The 21310-nt window shown below is 37.3% G+C and overlaps 1 protein-coding gene across 4 annotated transcripts in view; it reads left to right on the plus strand.

Moving 5' to 3' along the window:
• The window catches only part of FRMD6 (FERM domain containing 6), a 213087-nt gene that overhangs the window by 170949 nt on the left and 20828 nt on the right, over positions 1–21310 (plus strand). For 2 of the 4 annotated variants that reach the window (XM_074327478.2, XM_019725687.3), the window contains 6 exons: positions 3951–4195; positions 10310–10400; positions 13318–13421; positions 14418–14494; positions 16674–16860; positions 20585–20740. In XM_074327478.2, the coding sequence (XP_074183579.1) occupies positions 4097–4195; positions 10310–10400; positions 13318–13421; positions 14418–14494; positions 16674–16860; positions 20585–20740 (714 nt within the window). In that variant the 5' untranslated portion in view covers positions 3951–4096. The remainder of the gene's footprint in view (positions 1–3950; positions 4196–10309; positions 10401–13317; positions 13422–14417; positions 14495–16673; positions 16861–20584; positions 20741–21310) is intronic. The other 2 variants (XM_019725689.3, XM_074327479.2) reach the window with 1 other exon arrangement.

Here is a 21310-nt window from a genome sequence, read left to right on the forward strand (position 1 = left end):
TGCCTTTCAGCCAATAAATATTGCAGTACTGTGTGTTTAACTTGGGCATCACGTATAATGATTAAGTCAGAATATAGGTTTTCCAAGATAATTTCTCGCCTTGTTTTTGTTAGGTAATAAAGATATATTATTGACTTGCGATATACCTACCCACCATGCTGGCCTTGTAGTAATCTTCTTATCAAACTGCCATCTTTTCACTTTTTCTAGGGTGACAGTCTCAGAATTGAGAATTCCCCTTTGCTTCCATTCAAAGTCAGACTATTATATGGGTATGAAATTTCTGGGGACCTAGGTTTTCTTTTTGTTTTTTCCTTTTTTAAAAATTGTAAAGGACTTTTAAATATACAGGAATTGCAAAGATAGTACAGAGAGTTCCTGTATAACCCACGTATACCCACTCTCCCCTATTGTTAACTCTTACAGGACTACGGTACATTTGTCACAACTAATGAACCAATATTGCTATATTATAATGAACTAAAGTCCATGCTTTTATTCCAGGATGACCAAGTTTTAAAGGTTATTTCCAATAATTTCTAAAAAATGGAAATGTCCATTTAATGTCCACCTAATGTCCATTTAATGTCTATTTAATGTCCACACAAGATAGTGGTTTCCTGATTCTGAAAAGCAACAATGTAACTTTGTAACTCATGGTGCTTATCAGGATATAAGGGGCTTATATTAATGTGGGTTTAACATCCAAATGTAGGAATCCTATAACTTAACATTTTATTTGTAAATTGGGTATTACTAAAGATGGCAGGATGGAATTTGATCACTATTAAAGCTGTTGTCTGGAAAATGTGATATTATGACATGGTTTGTTCTTTGTAGATAATCTGTCCTAGACCATTGGACAGACAAGGGTTGCCCTGGAATAGGAAGGTGCCCTCCTGGGACTGTGTGGGGACTTAGTTTAGGACACGGAATAAATGCCAATGGATAAGAGGCTAATTTCTGCAATTCAGGTTGGTATCAACTTAATTTAATTCTTTTCTTCAGGACTGTCCAATTTAAGATTTAATTTCATACCACAACATACTGGAGATATGGCTGTTTTGCTGCTTCAGGGGAACCTTTTAATCAGCTTTAGTGCAGCCCTGAGTAAAGTAAAAACTTAATCCTATCTCTCTTTTAGGACTTTTCTAGTTTGCCATCCTCAAAGCAGAAAAAGCAGCAGTGAAGCCGTACTGCTGCTTAAAGACTCTGCTTTTATTAAATTTTCTTCAATAATCCTTTTCCAGTCTTTCTTTTTACTGCATTATTTGAACCATAAAATAAATAAAAATTGTACTCAAGTGAAATTTTAAAATTAATGAAGCTTTGAAACATCCCAAATCTCGGAATATATTTTTTCCCCTAGTTTATTTTTAAAATTCTAGAAAGTAGGCCTTTAATTGGTTTAATTAGAAATGGAAAATTATAGGAGTAACTAACTCAATTTGAAGTGTGGATTTAAATAAGAATTATACTGGGATTGATATCATTTAAGGGTTTAAATTTAAATAAGATGCACTTAAGCGTAGCTTGTAATTTCTTTTTGAAAGATTTTAATAGAGTAGGAGGCCTAAGTGTTGGAATATATCAATACATAGGGGAAATTTTGCCATGAAGTATAATACTTGACAAGGAAATCATTTTAGAACCGTGTTTCTTCAATGACATGACGAAGAATATTATTCTACAGCACTTTTAATAGATATGTCTCGGGAGGTGGGGGACATATTCTCTGCCCAAGTAAGTCTGAGAAATATTAAGGTAAACAAATTTAAGAAGTTGCGTGTAGGACTTCTCAGAGCCTTTAACGTTTTCTGAATTTTCGAGAGTGCATATATACCCTGTCTCCCCAACTTGTTTTCATCCCTAGATACACCTAGGAACATTTTTCAGGAAAATGTTTTGAGTATACATATGTGATCTGTTTTAGGAATTTATACCTTCGGAAATGTTGAGGACTTGCTTTTCCCAGTTACAGTGATGATGTTATGTCATTCACATATGCTGCTTCTCCCCGATTCTATGCTTTCAAGATGTTTTCCTAGTGTTGATTATCAAGGTATTCTATCCAGTCTTGTGCTCACTGCCTTCCTTCTGTTACCTGAAGTGTGAGTTCCAAATATGACTGTATGTCAGACATACCAAAGCTTTTTTAAAAGGTTAAGATTCCTGGGACCTGACCCTAGAGATTCTGATTGAGTAGAAATGTCACCGTGCTGAGGATTCGGTATTTATTACAAATATCCAGGTGATTCCGACGCCGCCAACACTGGTCCTACAGTTGGTGCTTTGGAGCTATTACACTAAAAGTGTGCATGTTCTCGATGGGTAATTGGGTTGGGGTGCAGTTGGTTTGTGGTCATGGAGCACCTGGCGAGAACTGCTACATTGACCTCCAGTAACCTGTTGGGTGATGTGCTGCCTACAACCTACTGGGAAGCAGTTGCTATTATCCTTTAAGAAAAGCAGAGGACTCCTGAGGGAGCTTTTAGTCTCCTTCCTAAGAAGGAAATACTGTATATAAGACTACCATTTGTTTTTACTTAGTTTGAGTAGCTTCCTTGTGGATGGCATTTTATTTATACTTTAAAAAGCAGTACTAGTTTATACTTACTCATGGTGCCATCGAAGAATATATTCTCTCCCATCCTCCTGATGATAACAGATAGCCATTTAATTCCAAAGAAGTAAATAGGCCAAGATTCTATCTCATTTATGCTTTGATTTATGTGAGCACTGATAATAGTTTTTCTACTAAAACTATAAGGTTATATTCTCTGCCTGGTATAACAATTCCATATTCCTGGAAATTCTCTTTTGCATCCTACAAATATGGCTGGACAGGCACAATATAAATAATTAGTAATGGTTTGAGAGGCAACTAGTCTTAACATATCTTGGTTGAATAATGTTCTATTAGCAATGATATATGAAACAACTAGATATGATCATTAAAAGTAGGAAATACCCACCGCTGTTTTAAAATTATTCTGCAAGGCTTTGCCAATGCAGTGAGGCATGAAACAGAAATAAAAGGTGGAATTATTGAAATTTGGAGATTAAATTTTCATTACATGCAAACAAAATCATATGCATTGAAAACCTGCGAGAAGTTAAAAAATAAAATTAATATGTTTAATCAACTGATTAGATATCAGAGGTATCCAAAATCCATATTCTTTTGTATACAAACATGGGTTAATGTTGTATGCAGTCTTGTTATTTCTATATATTTTATCGGTTCACAGTGAAATAACAAATAGAAAAATTATTTGCATTGTCAGGTTCAAGAATCAGGTGAGAAAGCAGTGCCATGAAAAACTAAGGGAGAAGAATGTTGTAAGGTGGACTTAACAACCATGATGAACGCCATGGAGACATTGGGATTCCATTAAAGTGAATCCTATGGCTACTGCTTCTGGTCTGGAGGTCACTCGCTTCCTTTGTCACAGCCATGCTGGTGACGTAAAGGAAGAGGGAGCCAGACCCAAGTGGTTGAAGAAGGAATGTAATGTAAGCGCCAAGACATTTATTTGAGTTTGTAATGGGGAAAAAAAAAAGTTTCAGAATTCTGTTGCTGTTGCTCTTTTGTCATTTTATTTTCAGAACCCTTCGTTATCTCCCACGTGAGACTAGAAACTCCTCAAAGGCAGGCTCTGCTTCTGGGAGCCTAGTAGTGCCTGGTACTGCCTGGCATGTGTGATGCATTCACTGGCTTGATGTTTAATTCATGAGTGCGAATGAAAGTTGTGAAACAGTTGATGGTGGGCAAAGAACAGAATACATTTCAGGGCGTTTTCAAGTATTCTCCTAGGCAGCCCTCGCCGTGAGACATGCTGCTGTCCCTATGCCAGCCAACAAGAGCAGTGACGCTGCTGCTCACCTCCCTGTCTCTCCTCCCCCATCTCACCGCCTTTACTCACGAGCTGCTCTGGGCTTCTTTGCAGCTATGAGACCTGCCTGGTGGAACCTCGTGATGCATCTCCTGCAGCGCATGTGATGAGGAGTAGAGTTTGGCTGTGGAGTGCTCGGAACCAGAGGAAGTGCCGAGGACTCAGAGCCCACCCCTGACCACTAGAGAGGCCCCCACACGATGAACAAATTGAACTTCCACAACAACAGAGTCATGCAAGACCGCCGGAGTGTGTGTATTTTCCTTCCTAATGACGAGTCTCTGAACATCATCATCAATGTGAGTAGATCCCACTTTAGAAACGTTTCAATAATTGTGTGCCCACCAGTGACCACATGCAAGTTATGACTTGGTTAAGGTTGGCATCATTACAGAATAAGACCACTAATAATGCGGTGGGTTGGGAGATTAACGTAGCCTACACAGGTAGAAACTTTGAATTATGGCTTAAGAGTACTTGCCTTCAGTATTCTCTCACCTGGGGTAAAATTAGAGAATTTGGTTTACTATATATTATAGAAAAACAAACACTTGGCTACTTTTAAACATTTTATTGAAATGTAATATTCATTGATACGTAATATGAATTTGCCTTTTAAATACTTTTGAGTTGTGCCTGCACATGTGAAATGGTAGTAATTAGCTAGCCTTTTAGGTAATAGGTGTGTTGATCATTGTTTTAATAGTAGCCTATATCTAGCCATTTTCAAGAAGAGGCTGTGCATTTGAGAACTAAGCTGTTTCTTATGGTTCATGAGTCAGAGTTAACTCTATTACTTAACCTGAACACTGAGGAATAAGACACTTTTTTTTTTTTACTTTTAATTAAAATTAGGTTATAATTTACATGCAGCGAAGCCTAGGAATCTTAAGTGTGCAGCTCAGTGAACTTTTACAAATATATACATCCATATACCCATCATCCAGCTTGCGGTATAGTACATCTCCAGCAATCCAGAAAGACCTTTGAATCTTCCTAGTCAAAAGTCTCTACCCAAAGGGTAACAGCTATTCCCACCTCGATCACCTAGAGCAGGGTGTCCAAACTGCGGCCCAATGGGCCAACTGTGTCCCCAATCCATTTTTAATTGGCCCGCAGCAAATTCCAAAAATATATTTACTTAAATAAACCAGGTGAGGCAATATGTACTTCACCTCGAGTGAGTGGCCCGGCTGTGTGTGTATTTTACCGCATATGGCCCTTGGTGAAAAACGTTGAAAAAAGTTTGACACCCCTGACCTAGAGTAATTTTGCTTGTTTTTGAACTTCATGCCACTGAAACATGTGCTGTGTTCTCCTTTGTATGTGGCTTCTTTCACTCGACTTTTGGCCTGTGAAATTCATCCGTTCTTTTGCATGTAACAATAATTCATTTTCATTGTTGTGTAATGTTCCATTCTGTAAATATACCCAATTTCTTCGTCCAACTATTGTTGATGGGCATTGGGTTATTTTAAGTTTGGGGTTGTTTTGAATAAAAATTTTGTGAACATTTTATGTGTATGCACATATGTATACGTTTCTGGGCTTATACCCAAGAGTGGAATTCTGGACCCCAAGGTATACATGTGTTTAGCTTTGGTAGAGCCTGCCAAACAATTTTATGGTGATCAATATCATGCCTAGCATTGTTCAACCCCTCTCCCTATTACCATCTTTCACATTCTTTCACTGATTATATTGTGATGGAATTAAGGAAAAAATTGCCTTAGTGCATGTCTTGAATTAGTTTTTTTGTGTGTGTGCTTTTTTTTTGGTTTTGTTTTTTTTTTTTTTTTTTTGCTATATGCTACTATATTTTTAACCCAGTTGCTTTATAAAAGAATATTTCTAAATGTTACACTGAATATATATGACATTTAAATAGCCCCATTAAAAAGTTTACCTAGTATAGTTTCTGCTTATTACCATAATTATTTTGACTTTATTCTGACAATCACCACAGTTTCTTGATTTACTTAAGAAGCTTCTGTCAGTTCCATTTCTGTCTTTTCACACACATGTGTCCGTGTGTGTGTGTGTATAGACACATACAGGATATGGAACAAAACCTTGCTGATCTCAGGTAAGTGGAAGGAGGTCTAAACTGACTTCATGAGGAATGCTAAGAACTGACTGTAGTTTTCAAAGAAATTCACTTGTACTAAAATCTCAGGTGAGGAAGGTAATCGTGGAGACCAGACTGGAAGATAGCCAGTCTATTCTTGTACATCAGTGGTTTTAAAACTTTAATGTACAGAAGGATTATTTGGGGAGCTTGTTAAATATATAGCCCATTGTACTCCACAACTTGGAGATGCCGATATGGGGGGTCTAGGGTAGGACACAGGAATCTGCCTTTAACAAGCGCCCCTAAACAGGTTCTATGCGTGCTTGGAAATCTTAAGCCAGGCAGCAGAGGCCTTTATAGCAGCACCACCTCGTTTCTTTACCTCCACAGACTCTGTTTACTGGATTGTGTTTTGGGCATTAAGTCAGTGGCCTAACCTTTAGACCAGTACATGATCCATAGTAAATGCAAATAAAAGTTGGTTGTTGTTAGTAACGATAATATAATTATCATCACTGTTGTTCAGAAATGTCCTGAGATTATTCATATTTTGACTCTACACTTGACTAGTTTTATGACCTTTGGACACGTTGCTTAAGCTCACTCACCTTCCTCCATGTAAAAGCAACTTGTCCAGTACCTATCACATAGTAGGCGTTTGATTTAAATTAGCTTCCTTCCCTCCTTCCCTTTATGAAGAATAATTGAGGGGCCATCTGATAGTGAGAAGACATGAATGTACTTAAAACACACAGACCTGAATTCAAATCCTATGTCTTAATGACTTTTGGAAAGTTCATTAAAACTCTCTCAGCTTCAACATCTTCATTTATAAAATGGGAACAGTAACAATAGTACAGGATGGTTGTGACAATCACGGGTTAGCACATAGCATGACTCCCGACACGTATGTAATAGCTGCTACCATGTTTCCCCGAAAATAAAACCCAGTCTTCTATTAGTTTTTGCTCCAAAAGACGCATTAGTGCTTACGTTCAGGGGATGTCATCCTGAAAAATCTGCTAGGGCTTATTTTCCGGTTAGGTCTTATTTTCGGGGAAACATGGTATTATTATTTTATTTCCTTTCTCAGAGATTAATTGTATACTTCTTCAGTTCCCTTCTTTTGCAAAATTAGTGTAATTCTTACAGGATTGTCGGGACTGTGAGCGTGAACTGCAAAGCCATATACGTATCAATGTCATGATTAGGAGGGAAGAAATCACTACTCCACGACTGACACTGCAACCTTGGGCAAATTAGTTTTTTTGCTTCAGTTTCCTCATCTATAAAGTGGAGGTAATCTTATTACTCTCCTCACAGGGACCTTGCGAGGATTGAAAGATAAGGTGTATGCAGTGCTTATTGCAGTGCCTGGCGCCTGAGAACTGCTCAGTAAGTGAGCACTTCACAGAGTAGCTCTTGTTTTCATTGCTTTGAGCTGTTTGCTCATTTCACTGGGGTGCTCTGTTAATCAAATTCAGATGGAGAGTCTGAACCCCATGTAGGCCTGTTCTTATTCCAGGGCATGTAGACTCCCTTGCCGCGTCCACACTCCTCTCTAGCAAGCCGTGGTACCAAAGCAGGGACAGACTGGGTTAAGCCGGATGGACGATCCTCACCGCTAGGAAGCCAGATCACGGTTGACAAAGGCCTGTCTTTGTGTCATTTTTGTACTTAGAAAATAGCAGTTGATATTTGTGGAGTTGTGGTAGAACAAATTAAGTGTAGCAAAAACTATTTCATTAATGGTTTCATTTTTTTTTTTTCATCAATTCTAAATACTTTGTAAACAAAGAAAGTTTGTTCCCTGACAAGTGTAATTGATAGAATGTTGTCTTTCTGCGTGTAGGGAAAATACAGTGTTTTGGTTATTCGGAATTCTCCATGAGTTGAATTCAATGGACTGTTTTAAATGATTTTAATCATCAGATGAATATTAACTCTGGAAACTTAGAAGATTTTGGAAATAAAATCATGGTAAATGTAAGAGCCACAAAAATTTCGAGTGATAGAAATTGTGGTCAAGAGCTTACATCTCTTCATTGAGAATAGCGTGAACAGGTCTTTTTTCCTAGGACGTAGTTTAAACATTCTTTCTCAATAACAAACCATTGACATTTAAGAGTAAATGCTGTTTTTATTGAAAAGTTCTCTATAGAGTATATTTTTAGATAATGCTTTAATTCTTACTCTTAATACCTCATACTCTATAGCACTTCTTAAAGTTCCAGTTGCTCCTGAAGATTAAAGAACTTGAAAAATTTCACAATCCACTGAAATGTAGCCTTAGAGACTCATAATATGCCAATACAAAAATCTCAAGCTTGTTTTCACAGCAGGTACAACTTCAGAGCAATAGCCTTACTTAATTGCAGTTTTTCAACAAGAACATTGTACTTACTTGATAGTTGTTAAAGAACTTTATCAGTAGGCTCCAAATACTTGATTTACACTAGCAGATTAATAATAATTATGTGGGATGTATGGAGGAAATGTATAGCATCATTTGAACAACAGTTACACAGTACAACATAGTTTATTTTATATACAGTTCATGGTTTTCCATTAATTTTTTTATCACGTTTTATCCTGAGTGCTTTATTTATGACATTTTCAAATACAGGCAAAACTAAGGATTTAAGGTGCCCTGGACTGTATGACATTTTAAGTCTCAAATTTGTAGAATATAGTTCAGTTTTATATAGCATGTGATACTTTTTCCTTTATCATTCTGTTTATTTTAACTTATTTGTAAAGTGGAATTATGGTAATACAGATTTCAAAATCCAAAGTCTTTTTAATGGATGATGATAATGATTTCCCACTGGCAAATGTATTCTCCCAGTGGTGTTGGTAGGTTTGCATTACTACATTTTCCCTAAATTTTTGAATGACACATGGATAAAATGATCTGCTCGGTGGGTTGGAGATTGGTCTGTAGTCATGGAAAAGAACAAAGATGAGGAGGCCACAGAGAAATCAGACTCCTGGATTTCCTTCATCAAACATTACTGAGTGCCTACTATATGTCCTGAATATTAAAAAAGACACTGTCGCAGCTTCGTTGAGTTCCAGCTGAATCAGTGCTACTTTGGCCTCACATTAAAACCTTTTGCACTTCCCAGTGGATAAGGGATAAGATTAGTTGCCATTTAGTAGTCAATGTGAAAAAGAGTAGTAAATTTATTTTTCCTACTCTATTTGTCATTATCACCATTCTGAATTGTTTAACTTTCAATTATCGAGGAAGCTCGGTGTGTTTTTATTTTATTCTGAATCTGAGTTATATATTAAGGTATGATAAAAAGTCATTAATTCAGAATTAACTAATTAGAATTTATAATTAAAACTGTAACCGGCACCATTATCATTAAAGACAGAATTTGCAAGTTACAGTACAAATGAGAGGGGAAATGCCGGGCATACTATGCATAAGTAAGATGATAAACTGTCATATTGCACATATTTTAATGTGCACATATAAAAATATTATAATACACAAAGGAACAAAGTTCTGAGTTGTTGCCTTTGCCTCTACTAGTCTCATGACTTTAAGCTGTCCAGATTTTATTTTCGACTTCTATAAAATGAAGAAATTGTCCTGTATGGTCTCTCAAAGTCAGTCTCAACTCTAATAAGCTTTAGGATTCTGAATTCAACAAGGCAGACTTACTATCCCCCAAAACACTTCATTAAACATTTGAGAAGTCTTAAAACTGTATATTTTAAAAACTATTTTATCATTCAGCTGTGACTTTTCAGCATAATTTGTCTTACTCCAAATCAATATGGTTTTATGATATTTGAATTATATTAAAATTCAGAAAAGGAACCTGGTTTAGGTACCTAAAAGATATGACAGTAAAATGATTAATTAAGATAACTAAGAGCTAGGAATTAATACACTGAACAGTGGCCATCAAGTATTTTGCTTAGACCATCAAGAGGAATACTTTCCTTATAAAGGTACTTGCCAAATTCATTCCTTTTATAATCTGAGTAGGCTGTTTTGGGGTCCTTCAGGAAAATGTATCATGCATTATGGGTATAGACTGCTGCATTGTCTCCATGTATTCTAAGATTTATGAGTCTTGTACAAGATTGCATTGGGACTTTATTACAATGCTGTAAAAATTTGTATTGTGATAATCATTCTTGAAACCCAGCCAGAGATTAAAGTAAATGAGTTCCATAAACCAACAGTTGTTTTGCTAATGTCAGCTTGTCCTTTCAAGGAATATATTTAGGATACATTAAATTTCCCAGTTGTGGTTCATTGTGTGGACTTGGTTGAATTATTATCTCAAGTTGTGGTTTTTGTTTTGTCTTTTTCCTACAGGTTAAAATCCTGTGTCATCAGTTGCTGGTCCAGGTGTGTGATCTACTCAGGCTAAAGGACTGTCACCTCTTTGGACTGAGTGTTATACAGAGTAAGTCTTATTTCCATCTCTGATGGATTTAGCCAACCATCCCTAAGGAAATGACATTTTATAGCTATAACTTAAATTGGGCATATGTTATAAAATTGTGATTGTGAAAATACCCATAAACTGGTCATCATTTTTAGTCTAGTATTCATTTTTAAAATTAATTGTATGTGTTTCCTATAAGATTTAGATTTTAGGTCATATATTTATTGTAGTTTGAACTTAAAAATTGCTTCCTCTTTGGGAGTCTGGATTTTATGTATTTGCTCTTTTGTGTTTTAATGAACCAAGCTTGATTTTTGTTTCCTTGCACAGAGGAACAGCTGGAGCTAGTAGGAAATTAGCTTGGATGTTTTTGTAATTTAATTTGTATTATAATTTGTGACATTAAAAGGAATTTAGACATGATAAAACTGACTCTCCTCTATTCAGATTCACTTGCTATTAACTATATAACAAGGTGATCTGTAATTTAATCTTATTTTGTGTTTTTCCCTCCTTTCCCCTTCTTTTTTTTTTTCCAGTCAGAGTATATGACTTTGAGATACGGGATCAGTTTCTTTTGTGTACTTTATGTGCAGAAGATTTTCAAGTAAAGGTCTTCATATAAGCTTTCTCACCCCACATAATACCTTAGTCAGAGTTAAGTTCCCAGGGTTTTACCTATAGCTATTCCTTATAAGCTTTCTTTTTTCAAATCATAGTTTTACATTTTTCTAACTTAGTCTTCTAGATGCCAGAAACTTTTCATATCTTTGCTCAGTTTTTCAAGGAGACTTTTTGTGAAACTGCTTTTATCTTTTATATCTGAATATGAATTATTTTCTGCTACTGGAATTTGTTTATATTTAAAGGTTTATGACATCTTGAGAATCTGGTTAGTACGATAAGATGCTTAGATCTGTCAGGTGGGAAAATATATCATGATCAACTGGTAAACAAGGCCCTCTTCTCCAAAACGTGAACAGTTTCCAGTTGTCTTTTTAGGCGAGGTCAGAGAGCATGGAGCAGGGAACACTTCAGCAACCGATGAATCAACAAACCTTTGCTCTTCAGTTTCTTCATGTGTTAGTTGAAGCAATGAAAACACAAATGCTCAGTCCATCCTTGCATTAGAAATGCCTTAGTCATTCTTTCAAGAAAGGGTCTGGGAGGAATAAGATGCCCTATAGATTCTAAATAACTTGACTTGGATCCTGTACTCAAGGATTCATTCTTCTTACTACAGCTACAGCCAGACAGTTGATCATTGTTGTTCAGCAAGTCAGTCTAATAAAACCAGTTTACAGCTTCCTTAGGTTTCAAAACAAGAGTTTTTAAGATGCTCTTTTTAGAAGAGAGATTGTAATATGGCGAAAGAACATTGGAATAGAAATTGGATGACCTGATTCCAATTCTGGTTCTACCACTAGCTAGCTGTGTGGCTTTCGACGTGTCACTTCACTACTCTCAGTTTCAGTTTTCTCACCTGCCAAATGGAAATGACTGTGCCACCTGCTTTGCAGGATCAATTTGTGCTTAAGAATTCTTAAAGTACAAAGCTCTGGTCAAACTGTCAGATGGTAGAGACACAGTGGTAGTTTAAAATATGTATGTGCTATTATGGGGAACAGTCTCAGCTTTTTCACTATACTGCTTCTTCAGAAGGGAACTCAAGCCAAAAACAAATCAGATTCTACAGGAAAGTTGTCTGGTCTTGTCCATTTCATGTTTAATCAGTGACATATGAGAGATGGGAGATAGTGTTAGTTGATCTGATAGGTGAATTTAAGAAACTTTTTTTTTCTTTTTTGTCTCTGGGACCTTTTTCTTATCCCTTTCATTCAAACTGGTTGACTTAATATTGCCATTTATAGACAAAGAGTAGCTTTAGCTTTACCCTTCCTGTTTGCTTATGGCACTTTTCCAGTTAAATGCCAACATTTAGTCAGGAGCGACAATGTTGTCAAGTATGTTATCCTTGGAGTGGTCAGAGAGACACACTTCCCTTCCAGAATGAGTACATTTTTACGCAGAGCTTTCCAGGAGCCTCCCCCTTTAATGAGGGTTAGAGAAAAAGAAATATACTTTAAAAAAAAAAAAAAAGATTTAAAACTTTGCACAAGATAGGAATGCTGAAGATTTTTCTTGTAAAATAAATCTCTCTTAAAAGATTCGGGAAATATGAAAATGTTTATATTTTTTACTAGCTTATTTTCACATGTTCAGATCATTTTTACGTGGAGGTTTAGCAGCCTCATTCTCTGTTCATCTTAAGAACATCATTCCCTTGAAGAAATATTTTGGCATTCATGCTTGTTTTGCATAAGGTTCTTCTTCTCTTCCCACAAGAGCAATCCCAAAGGCAGTGTGAATAATGGTTTATCATTTTGTCCTGCTGTGTTTTATGCAGAGAACACAAAGAAATAGACTATTCTTCACAAAACATGGGTCAGGCTCCTCCCTTGGAAATGGGCGGTTATCATCAATGTTCTCTAATTTTATATACAGCAATTAAGATGGTGATTCTGTACTGTTTCATTATTTTGCACCTTTGGGAAGAGTCTGTGAGCTAAATAAAAACATGTTTTTGTAAGACCAAGTAATGCCCACAGTGTTAGAGGATAGACTGTAAGCTATATGTAATGATCCTAGAAACAAAGTTAAAGCAAGAGTTGAAAACTAATATTTCTTCTAAATATTGCGTATTTTTAATAGCATGTTTTCTGCAAAAGCAAAATAATTCATAAAGAATGTCTAGCCTACAAAACTTTTTATTTTTTAATATCTTGTTGCGTTTCTTGGTAGTATGTGAATTCAGAGTACATTCACAAAATCTTGAGGCTTTAAAAAAAAAAAAACCTGTTGCTTTTTGTATTTTCTTGTAAAAGAAACCTAACATTTTAAAAATCATCTTGTCTCTTTTTTTTTCAATGTGCAGATAATGAACATGTGTATATGGAGTTGTCACAAAAGCTTTATAAGTATTGTCCAAAAGAATGGAAGAAAGAAGCCAGCAAGGTACGACAATACGAAGTCACTTGGGTGAGATTACATTTATGAGCAAAACTATTTTGATTTTTCAAAAGATTTATTTTAGCTATTATATATATTAGAAAAATATCTTAAACCACATTTTATTTATACAGTAGAGAATGGGAAAGGGAAAAGAATTATATAAGTTCTGATATGCCACATTAGTGAAGTATTAATAGCTTGTAGCATATAACAGTACATTTTGGATATCTATTTAAGTAATGTTGAGTAATAACTTGTTAGTAACCTTGAGATAATGTTTTGAAATGTAAAGCCTGGGAAAAGTACATGTCCCTCTTCTGTGGCTATGTTAATTGACAGAATTGATGTTCTAAATATTATTAGCAATTTTTGAGTCTACTTTTACTATCCTTATAAGTGATACTTTGTTACTTTATTGTTCTGGTGCTTTATTTAGTAACTATCAATTCTACTTACATGGGGGAGAATTCACAGGGAATTTACCTAGTGCTTTTAGGATCACCCTGGTAAGTCAGGAATAAATCCTTAGTGTCTCATTCTAGACCCTCCAATTAGTATTTAAGAATTCTTGGAACACACTGGAAGGCTACTTCAAAGCCAAGGAACATGAATGTCTAAATAAACAAACAGCATATTAGAATTTGGTATGTGGAATGTCAGAGGAACAAGAGAACATTTATAATGAGGAGCAAATGGTCACCACAGGGGACAGAGCTGAGAGAGGAGCTGGAGCTCAGCTAGAAATTTCCACTGCATTTATTTTTATCTTCCCTTATGTTGCCATTGGCATCACAGTGAATGAGTATCAGATACAGTGATGATGCTGTATAACTTCCTGCTTTGGCATGAACCTGGTATCCATATGAGACAACCGTCTACCCACTGTAAGGCCCCACTCATTAGAAATAGATAATACCTTTCAGTGTTTAAAAAGCATCTTGTAAATAGTGGAATTTTGTTACTTTTGAAATCCATTTTTGAAGTAACTAAAAATAATTTGCTTTTTATGTGTCATTGTTTTAGGGTATTGACCAATTTGGACCTCCTATGATTATCCACTTCCGAGTGCAGTACTATGTGGAAAATGGCAGATTGATCAGGTATGAGGACAGGGAGAGACTCTAAACTTTCATTCCCCCTAGCACTCATTTTCTAACATAAATAAGCCAAATAAAGTAGTTGTATGTATTGTTTATCTCTACCTGCTAGACTGTAAGTTCTGTAAGAGCAGGGATTTTTGATTTTTTGAAAATCTTTCAGCATGTATCTTCAGTTTCTACAACAGAGGGACAGTATGCACTCAGTAAATATTTGTTGAATGAACGAATGATCATGTTAGACTATTGATGAAAATGTTAATAATGTCAGTGGCTCACATTTTCTATACTCCACATTTTCAAAAACAAATCAGTCACCAAAAGGATATTTTGTTCAAGAAGGAACTAGCATTTTATGAAGAGTGGAGAAATTGATTAAAGGATTATATTGTTTCCTGGTGGTGGGTGGGGGAGTGGGGCAGCAGCAAGAACACTATACTGTAACAATGCATGCGTGTTTATGTAGCCTGGTTTTCTTTTCACCTTGGGGTCTTGCTTCTGTTCTTGGCAGTCGCTTTAAAGCTAAGATTACACCCAATGGAATTATCCTGTGAGAATCTTAGATGCAGTTTGGCAAGGGCAGGTAATTGATTCTTTTTCTGGAGGTGGTGGCATGAACGATTCTATGCTCATGATACAAACTCAAAACTCACTATTTCAAAAGCTCATTTTATCATTTGCTTAGGAAGATTCAGTGCTGAGAACTTTCAGAGGTGATTTTGTTGGCTTAGAGGAAATACTAGGAATGTGAACTCTGTTTTACTTATTTATTTTTAAGCTTTGAGAAACCCCATGTAAAAGACACAAAGAGACATTTGGCTAATGAGTTATATGTGAGATTCTCTCTTAATATTTACATCATTGCCACATTAAAATTAAAAAGTTAAAACTATTAGTCCATAAAGAATTTTTTAAAAGGTTGAAAAACTTTTTAATTATTCCCAGTTTATATAAAATTTTTACTCAATTTACCTACTAAGTGTGGAATACACTAGAAAGAAGGAAAATATATTATTTAGCCACTAATTAACCCCCTGGGGCTAATGAATGTTTAATTTATCCCTATACTTCTGCCCTTTTCCCCAGGGATGAACTAGTCCAAACACTGTGTGGTCAGCAGTATAAGCAGAAGTGCTCTGGAAAGTACTCTGTCTCAAAGGGGAAAAAATTACATAAATGCTTTATTTTTAAACTCTTCATACTTAAGCACGATCTTGGTTAAAATAAACCCGTATGTTTTTATTATCAACTAATGAGCTATGAATCTAGGGTAAACATTCACCCTAAAATAATTGGGAGGCAAATAAGCTCATGAAATACACAATACACAGCACACAACACACACACTTTTGTTCTTGCATTTTTGCTTTGATCATAAAGGCGTCCTATTTGCCTGTGACATCTTTTAGAGCCTGACCATAGTTTTTCCCCAGTCAGCGCTTCTTAATATATTTAACGGGGACTATAGTTATTTCTGACCTCAACAGATTGTAATGAGTGCACTATTAGTATTTCCATTTTTGAGAAGTATCATGGTTGTCATAACATGTGCTTGTAAAAACACACCCATAAAGTAATACCCACTTAATGAAGGGAAAAAAAAAGATTTAAGGAAAGCATTTTTCAGTTCATTCATTCTGAGAGAGAAAAAAAAACACTCCATTTATAGTTAAATTTTTTTCTAGATGGTCATATAAACAAAAAGATTTTTTAAAGGGCCTTAAAGTATTTGTAATGTGCTCAGCTAGAAAAAAACAAAAAAGAATAGCAAAATGTTCAAACCAGGATTTTCCCCTCAGATTTGTCCTTAATTTGTGTTCTGTGTGCAGTATATTGTAACAAAATTATTTTAATACAAACAACAAATGCCTAGGTTTCTATTGTAATACTTGTTCAATGAACTAGTTACCATATTAAAGTGGAGTGATTCAGACCTTTTTTCCCTTCTCTGAATGAATCCAATGTTCCGGGCCTTAGGAAATGTTATTTTTGCAGTCTGGGTAGTTCAGTGAGGCAGCAGGCAGCAGCAGCCTCCCCCTTTGCATGAGTGGGGAGGACGGGAGGAGGAACGAGCCAACAGAAGAGCTCTTGTCACCAGATGGATAGCAGGATTTGGGTTCTGTTTACATGCCATTGGATTGTTCCCGCAAAATGTGAGTTCTGTTTTCTTTTATTTTCCTAGTGACAGAGCCGCACGATACTATTACTACTGGCACCTGAGAAAACAAGTTCTCCATTCCCAGTGTGTGCTCCGAGAGGAGGCCTATTTCCTGCTGGCCGCCTTTGCCCTGCAGGCTGATCTTGGGAACTTCAAAAGGAACAAGCACTATGGAAAATACTTTGAGCCGGAGGCTTACTTCCCATCTTGGGTAGGAACTGTTTCCAGATCTTAAAGCGTTGTCTCTGCACGTGTCTAGTCTAGTTCATGGTGTTCCTACTCATGTTGCTTCCAGAGATGGGAACCCAGATGTTTGGTGGCCAGTGCAACCTTTTATGATGCCCAAATGTAAAGTTAACTCTTGAGAGCGTGGTACACGTGAACTCTGATAGACTTGGTCAGCTTATATAGTTCATGCAGGAGAAGACGGCTGTCCATTGTAAATATGGTGGAACTTGGAATTTGCCGGTCTTCTTTTTGGCATTTACATGGCCTTGATCTTATTTACTCTTAATTTCAGCAGCATTTCTCCCCCTTTGAAGGGAGAAAAACATTACTGTTTAAAAGGTAAGATCATTCACAGCCTTCCCTGTGCTGAGAAAACAAATACAGGTGCTCCTCAGTTTATGATGTGGTTTCTTCCTAATACACGCATTGTAAGTTGAAATGTCATAAGATGAAATGCATTCAATACACCTGACCTATCAAACATCATAGCTGAGCCTAGCCTACCTTAAATGTGCTCAGAACACTTCCGTTAGCCTACAGTTGGGCAAAATCAGCTAACACAAAGCCTGTTTTATAATAAAGTGTTGAATAGCGCATGGAATTTATTGAATACCATGCTGAAAGTGAAAAAGAATGGTTGTATGGGTACCCAGCATTAATGAACACAGCTGAAAGCCTGAACACAGCCTGGAGAATCTTTGAAGCATTGAACTGAAAAAATGCTGGTAACACAGTAAGTACACTGTAGAGTGTCGTTGTTACCCTCGTGGTTGTGTGCCTGACTGGCAGCTGCAGCTCCCTGCGGCTGCCCGGCATCACGAGAGAGTATCATCCTGTATATTGCTCACCTGGGGGAAAAAAATCAAAATTCCAAATTTGAAGTACGGATTCTACTAAATGCGTATTGCTTTTGCACCATCGTAAAGTCAGAAAATCATAAGTTGGACCATTGTAACTCAGGGATCCCCGGTATAAGTAAACTCCTTGCTCTGACAGCCATCTCCTTCATTCCCAAGAAGGGAACCACCCCCTTACTTCAGCAAGAAAATTTATTCCAGCAGGAACTGTCTCACCTGCCCTTTTCCCACCCACCCTGTCCATATCTGTTCCCATCCTTCTTCCAGGTCTCAGCTAGAACTCCTCTCTTCTGTATCTCCAGCCTCTACTCAAACTAGCTCTCCTTCAACCAGAACATATGTTTGGTTTGCATCGCTCCATCCTCAGGAAAGAGAGGAGGAAGGGAGAGGAGCTGCCTCTTTCGCTTTCCCTTCTCAGTAAAGCTTCTAGAAAAAGCAATGTAGGTTTGATTTTCTAGCTTCTTTCCTTCCCACATGTACTCCTCAAGCCAGTTCCATCTGCCTTCTTTCCCCATCAACTCCACTTATGACACTGTCCCTAAGGTCAACAGTGACCTTTACATTGCCAAATCCAGTGGACACTTTTCACTTCTTTTCCTGAATTTCTCAGCTACATTTGACACTTAACCCCTCACATCTTTGGGTGACCTCGTCCAAATGACTGCTTTTAATAACCACTTACATGCTGGCAACTTCCAAATGTTTCTCTCCCCTGTGTTGGTAAGATAGCTGTTTACCCATCGGTATCTCAAATTCAAAATGTGCCAAATCAAATTCATCTTCTTCTCATCTCCATTCTGTGTATTTCTACTTCTGTGTTCCTAATGTCAGCCAGTGGCCCTGCCTTCCACCTGCTCACCCAGAAACTTGAGCGTCATACAGAACTCTCCTTATCACCCTTCTTTCTCTCTGCCCCATCCAGTCAACCAGAACATCCTCTAACATAAACACTTGATTACCCTTCACCCAGCTGAAGAAATAAAATTCTCTTGTAGTTTTATGATTAACTTCCTAAATGCCTGTGGTGTCCCCTCCACATCGTCGTTCCTCCCATTTCCGGGTGCCAGGCCTTCTCAGCACTCGGCTCCATCACTGTGGGTGGTCTGTACTCCACAGCTTGCAGATGCAGTGATTGTGCTTCTGATTTAAACCTTTAGGGGCTCCCCTGTCACCTGGCCAGGTTCCTGAGCATGACTGAGGAACGTCCCAGGATGTGGTCCCTGCCAGCCTTTCTGATGGTCCTGCACCTTGAATGTTATGCTGTAGTCATGTCCAGCAGTTCTGTGTCTCCACACCTCCTGGGGTGGTTCACACTACTGCCCTTTCTTCCTCCCGTTCCTTTAGCCCGCAAAGCCTCTCTCCCTGTTTCACCTGGCTAACTCCTGCTCGTCTTCCAACACTCAGCTCAGGTGTGGTTCCCTCTGGGTAGGCTGCCAGGTGCCCAGGACCCTTCCTCTGGGCTCAGTAAGACCCTGAATGTATGTGTTTTACATCTTATTTTCACATGATCTGTTTATCTGCCAGGAAACTGTTTCTGAGTATGTTCTAAAGGACAGACATAAGCTTAATCTTCCCTGTTTCTTCAGCATGTGACATTGAGGTGCTCAGTGTAAGTTTTTATTGACAATGCTTCAGTTGTTGAAGGGAAACCACAAAAGGTGTCAAGCTTTTACATGTCAGTATCTGTTGGCCCAGTGTAAATATTAGGGTATTTACATTCCCTAGTTGCCATTGGGTTCTCACTGAACCTCGGTCGTTTAAATCAGAGCTTCCCAATCAGTGTGCCTTGGGATCCAGAGTGCCAGATAGCAGTGTCCTCAACCCTGAGGATCCCCAAGACCCCTACTCAGTGACCTTATAAGTAGTTTCTGTGTGTTCTTTGACCTGAAAAAGATTAAAGTACTGGTTTAGATGATCTCCGTATCAAAGGCATCTAGAGAGAAAAGTCTGTAATTTGAGTTCTCAGCAAAAGTTGATAATTGGCCAATAATTATCATGTTTCATTCGATAGGGAGAAACAAAATGTCAGTGTCTATAAAAACAGTTTAAAACTGAAAATTATCTAATTTTTTTATTCTGATGATTTTAAACACTATTCTTTTTGTTCACTTTGCATAATTCTTTCCATATTGTATAATCCTATGAAATCAGCTCGGACCTTCAATCAACATCTTTCTCTTAGCCTGCAGCTCCCAGATACACTATGTGTTTTTGACATCTAAAAGCTCGGGCTACTATCTGATTAAAATATAAGCCACAGTGACTTGCAATGACTATGTGAAAGAAATTGTTTTCTCATAAGTATTCAAAAAGGGTGTTCATATCAGCCTCTTATGCAAAAAACCAAACATGTTTCAGAGAATTCCTTGCAGTTCCTCTGTCTTCTTTGGATTAACATTTAGAACCTCCCACTCTGTGGTTATAATTTTAGAAGAGGCTTAAGTAGGACCCAGAACCTGAAGATGTGCTGAGAGGGGATGGATTTCACGGTACCAATAATTTTGCAAGTATAACCAAATGGTGTGTACAAAATTTTGCAAGTTTGCATGTGTTTTTTTTTTTATTGTTGTTGGTGGTGAGTTTAAAGCCAAGAAACATATTTTGCCATTTCTTGTGGTTTTTCTTCTTAGATATGCAGTACTAAATTGACTTTGCTCCTTCTGGTATTAGCTGGTTCAGCCTGGTAACATAACCAGCGGTGAGCACCGTAAAAGTGGGAATTTTCTGGCAGGAATGAGCCAGTTTACAGGGCCTGCTTTAGGTCCTTGTCCTCTCGCTGTTTTAGGGGTGAGGGTAGTACTTACATCCCTCCAACAAATGTGGCATTGCTCACCCATTGTGTTCCAACAGGTTGTTTCCAAGAGAGGGAAGGACTATATCCTGAAGCACATTCCAAACATGCACAAAGATCAGTTTGCACTGACAGCTTCCGAGGCTCATCTTAAGTATATCAAAGAGGCTGTCCGCCTGGATGACGTCGCCGTTCATTACTACAGACTGTATAAGGTACAAAACTGCAGCTTCTGAGAAAAACATAACCTTCGCCATCAGATGAAGCTTTTGTTTAAAGTTCTCATTTCACTTTTTAACGGGCTTTTAATGGCATTTCAGGTGACCCGCTGTTTGTCATCATAGGTCAGTGTTGAAGTCAATGATGCTTTTCCCTTGGGCCTGGGAGCAGGATGGAGTTTTTTTGTTTGTTTGTTTTGTTTTAATGGCCCTAATACTGAGATAACAAGTGGCTGCAAATTGTGAATCTGGCTTTTCAGTGATAAGAAATAGTTTTCTCCTTCCCACATCGGCATTTCTGTCTAGGGGAGTTAACATTGGCAACTTGTTCGATCAGTAATTTTAATATTCCTCAAAGTGAAGTCATACCTACATTGTATCGATTATTAACAAGGACATCACCACAACAGCTAGTGTTTATTAAGTACTGTGTTTATGGGGGCATACTTTATATCTATCCTTTTCTTAAAATCCTCACAGCAGTAAGGTAGAAACTATAATCTTCATTTTACGGATTTGGGAACAATCTAAAGACCACAAAACTAGTAATTTGGCAGAGCCACGATT

This window comes from Rhinolophus sinicus, chromosome 3 (assembly GCF_057876585.1).
Source record: "Rhinolophus sinicus isolate RSI-liver-muscle chromosome 3, RSI-T2T, whole genome shotgun sequence".
Classification (NCBI taxonomy): domain Eukaryota; kingdom Metazoa; phylum Chordata; class Mammalia; order Chiroptera; family Rhinolophidae; genus Rhinolophus; species Rhinolophus sinicus.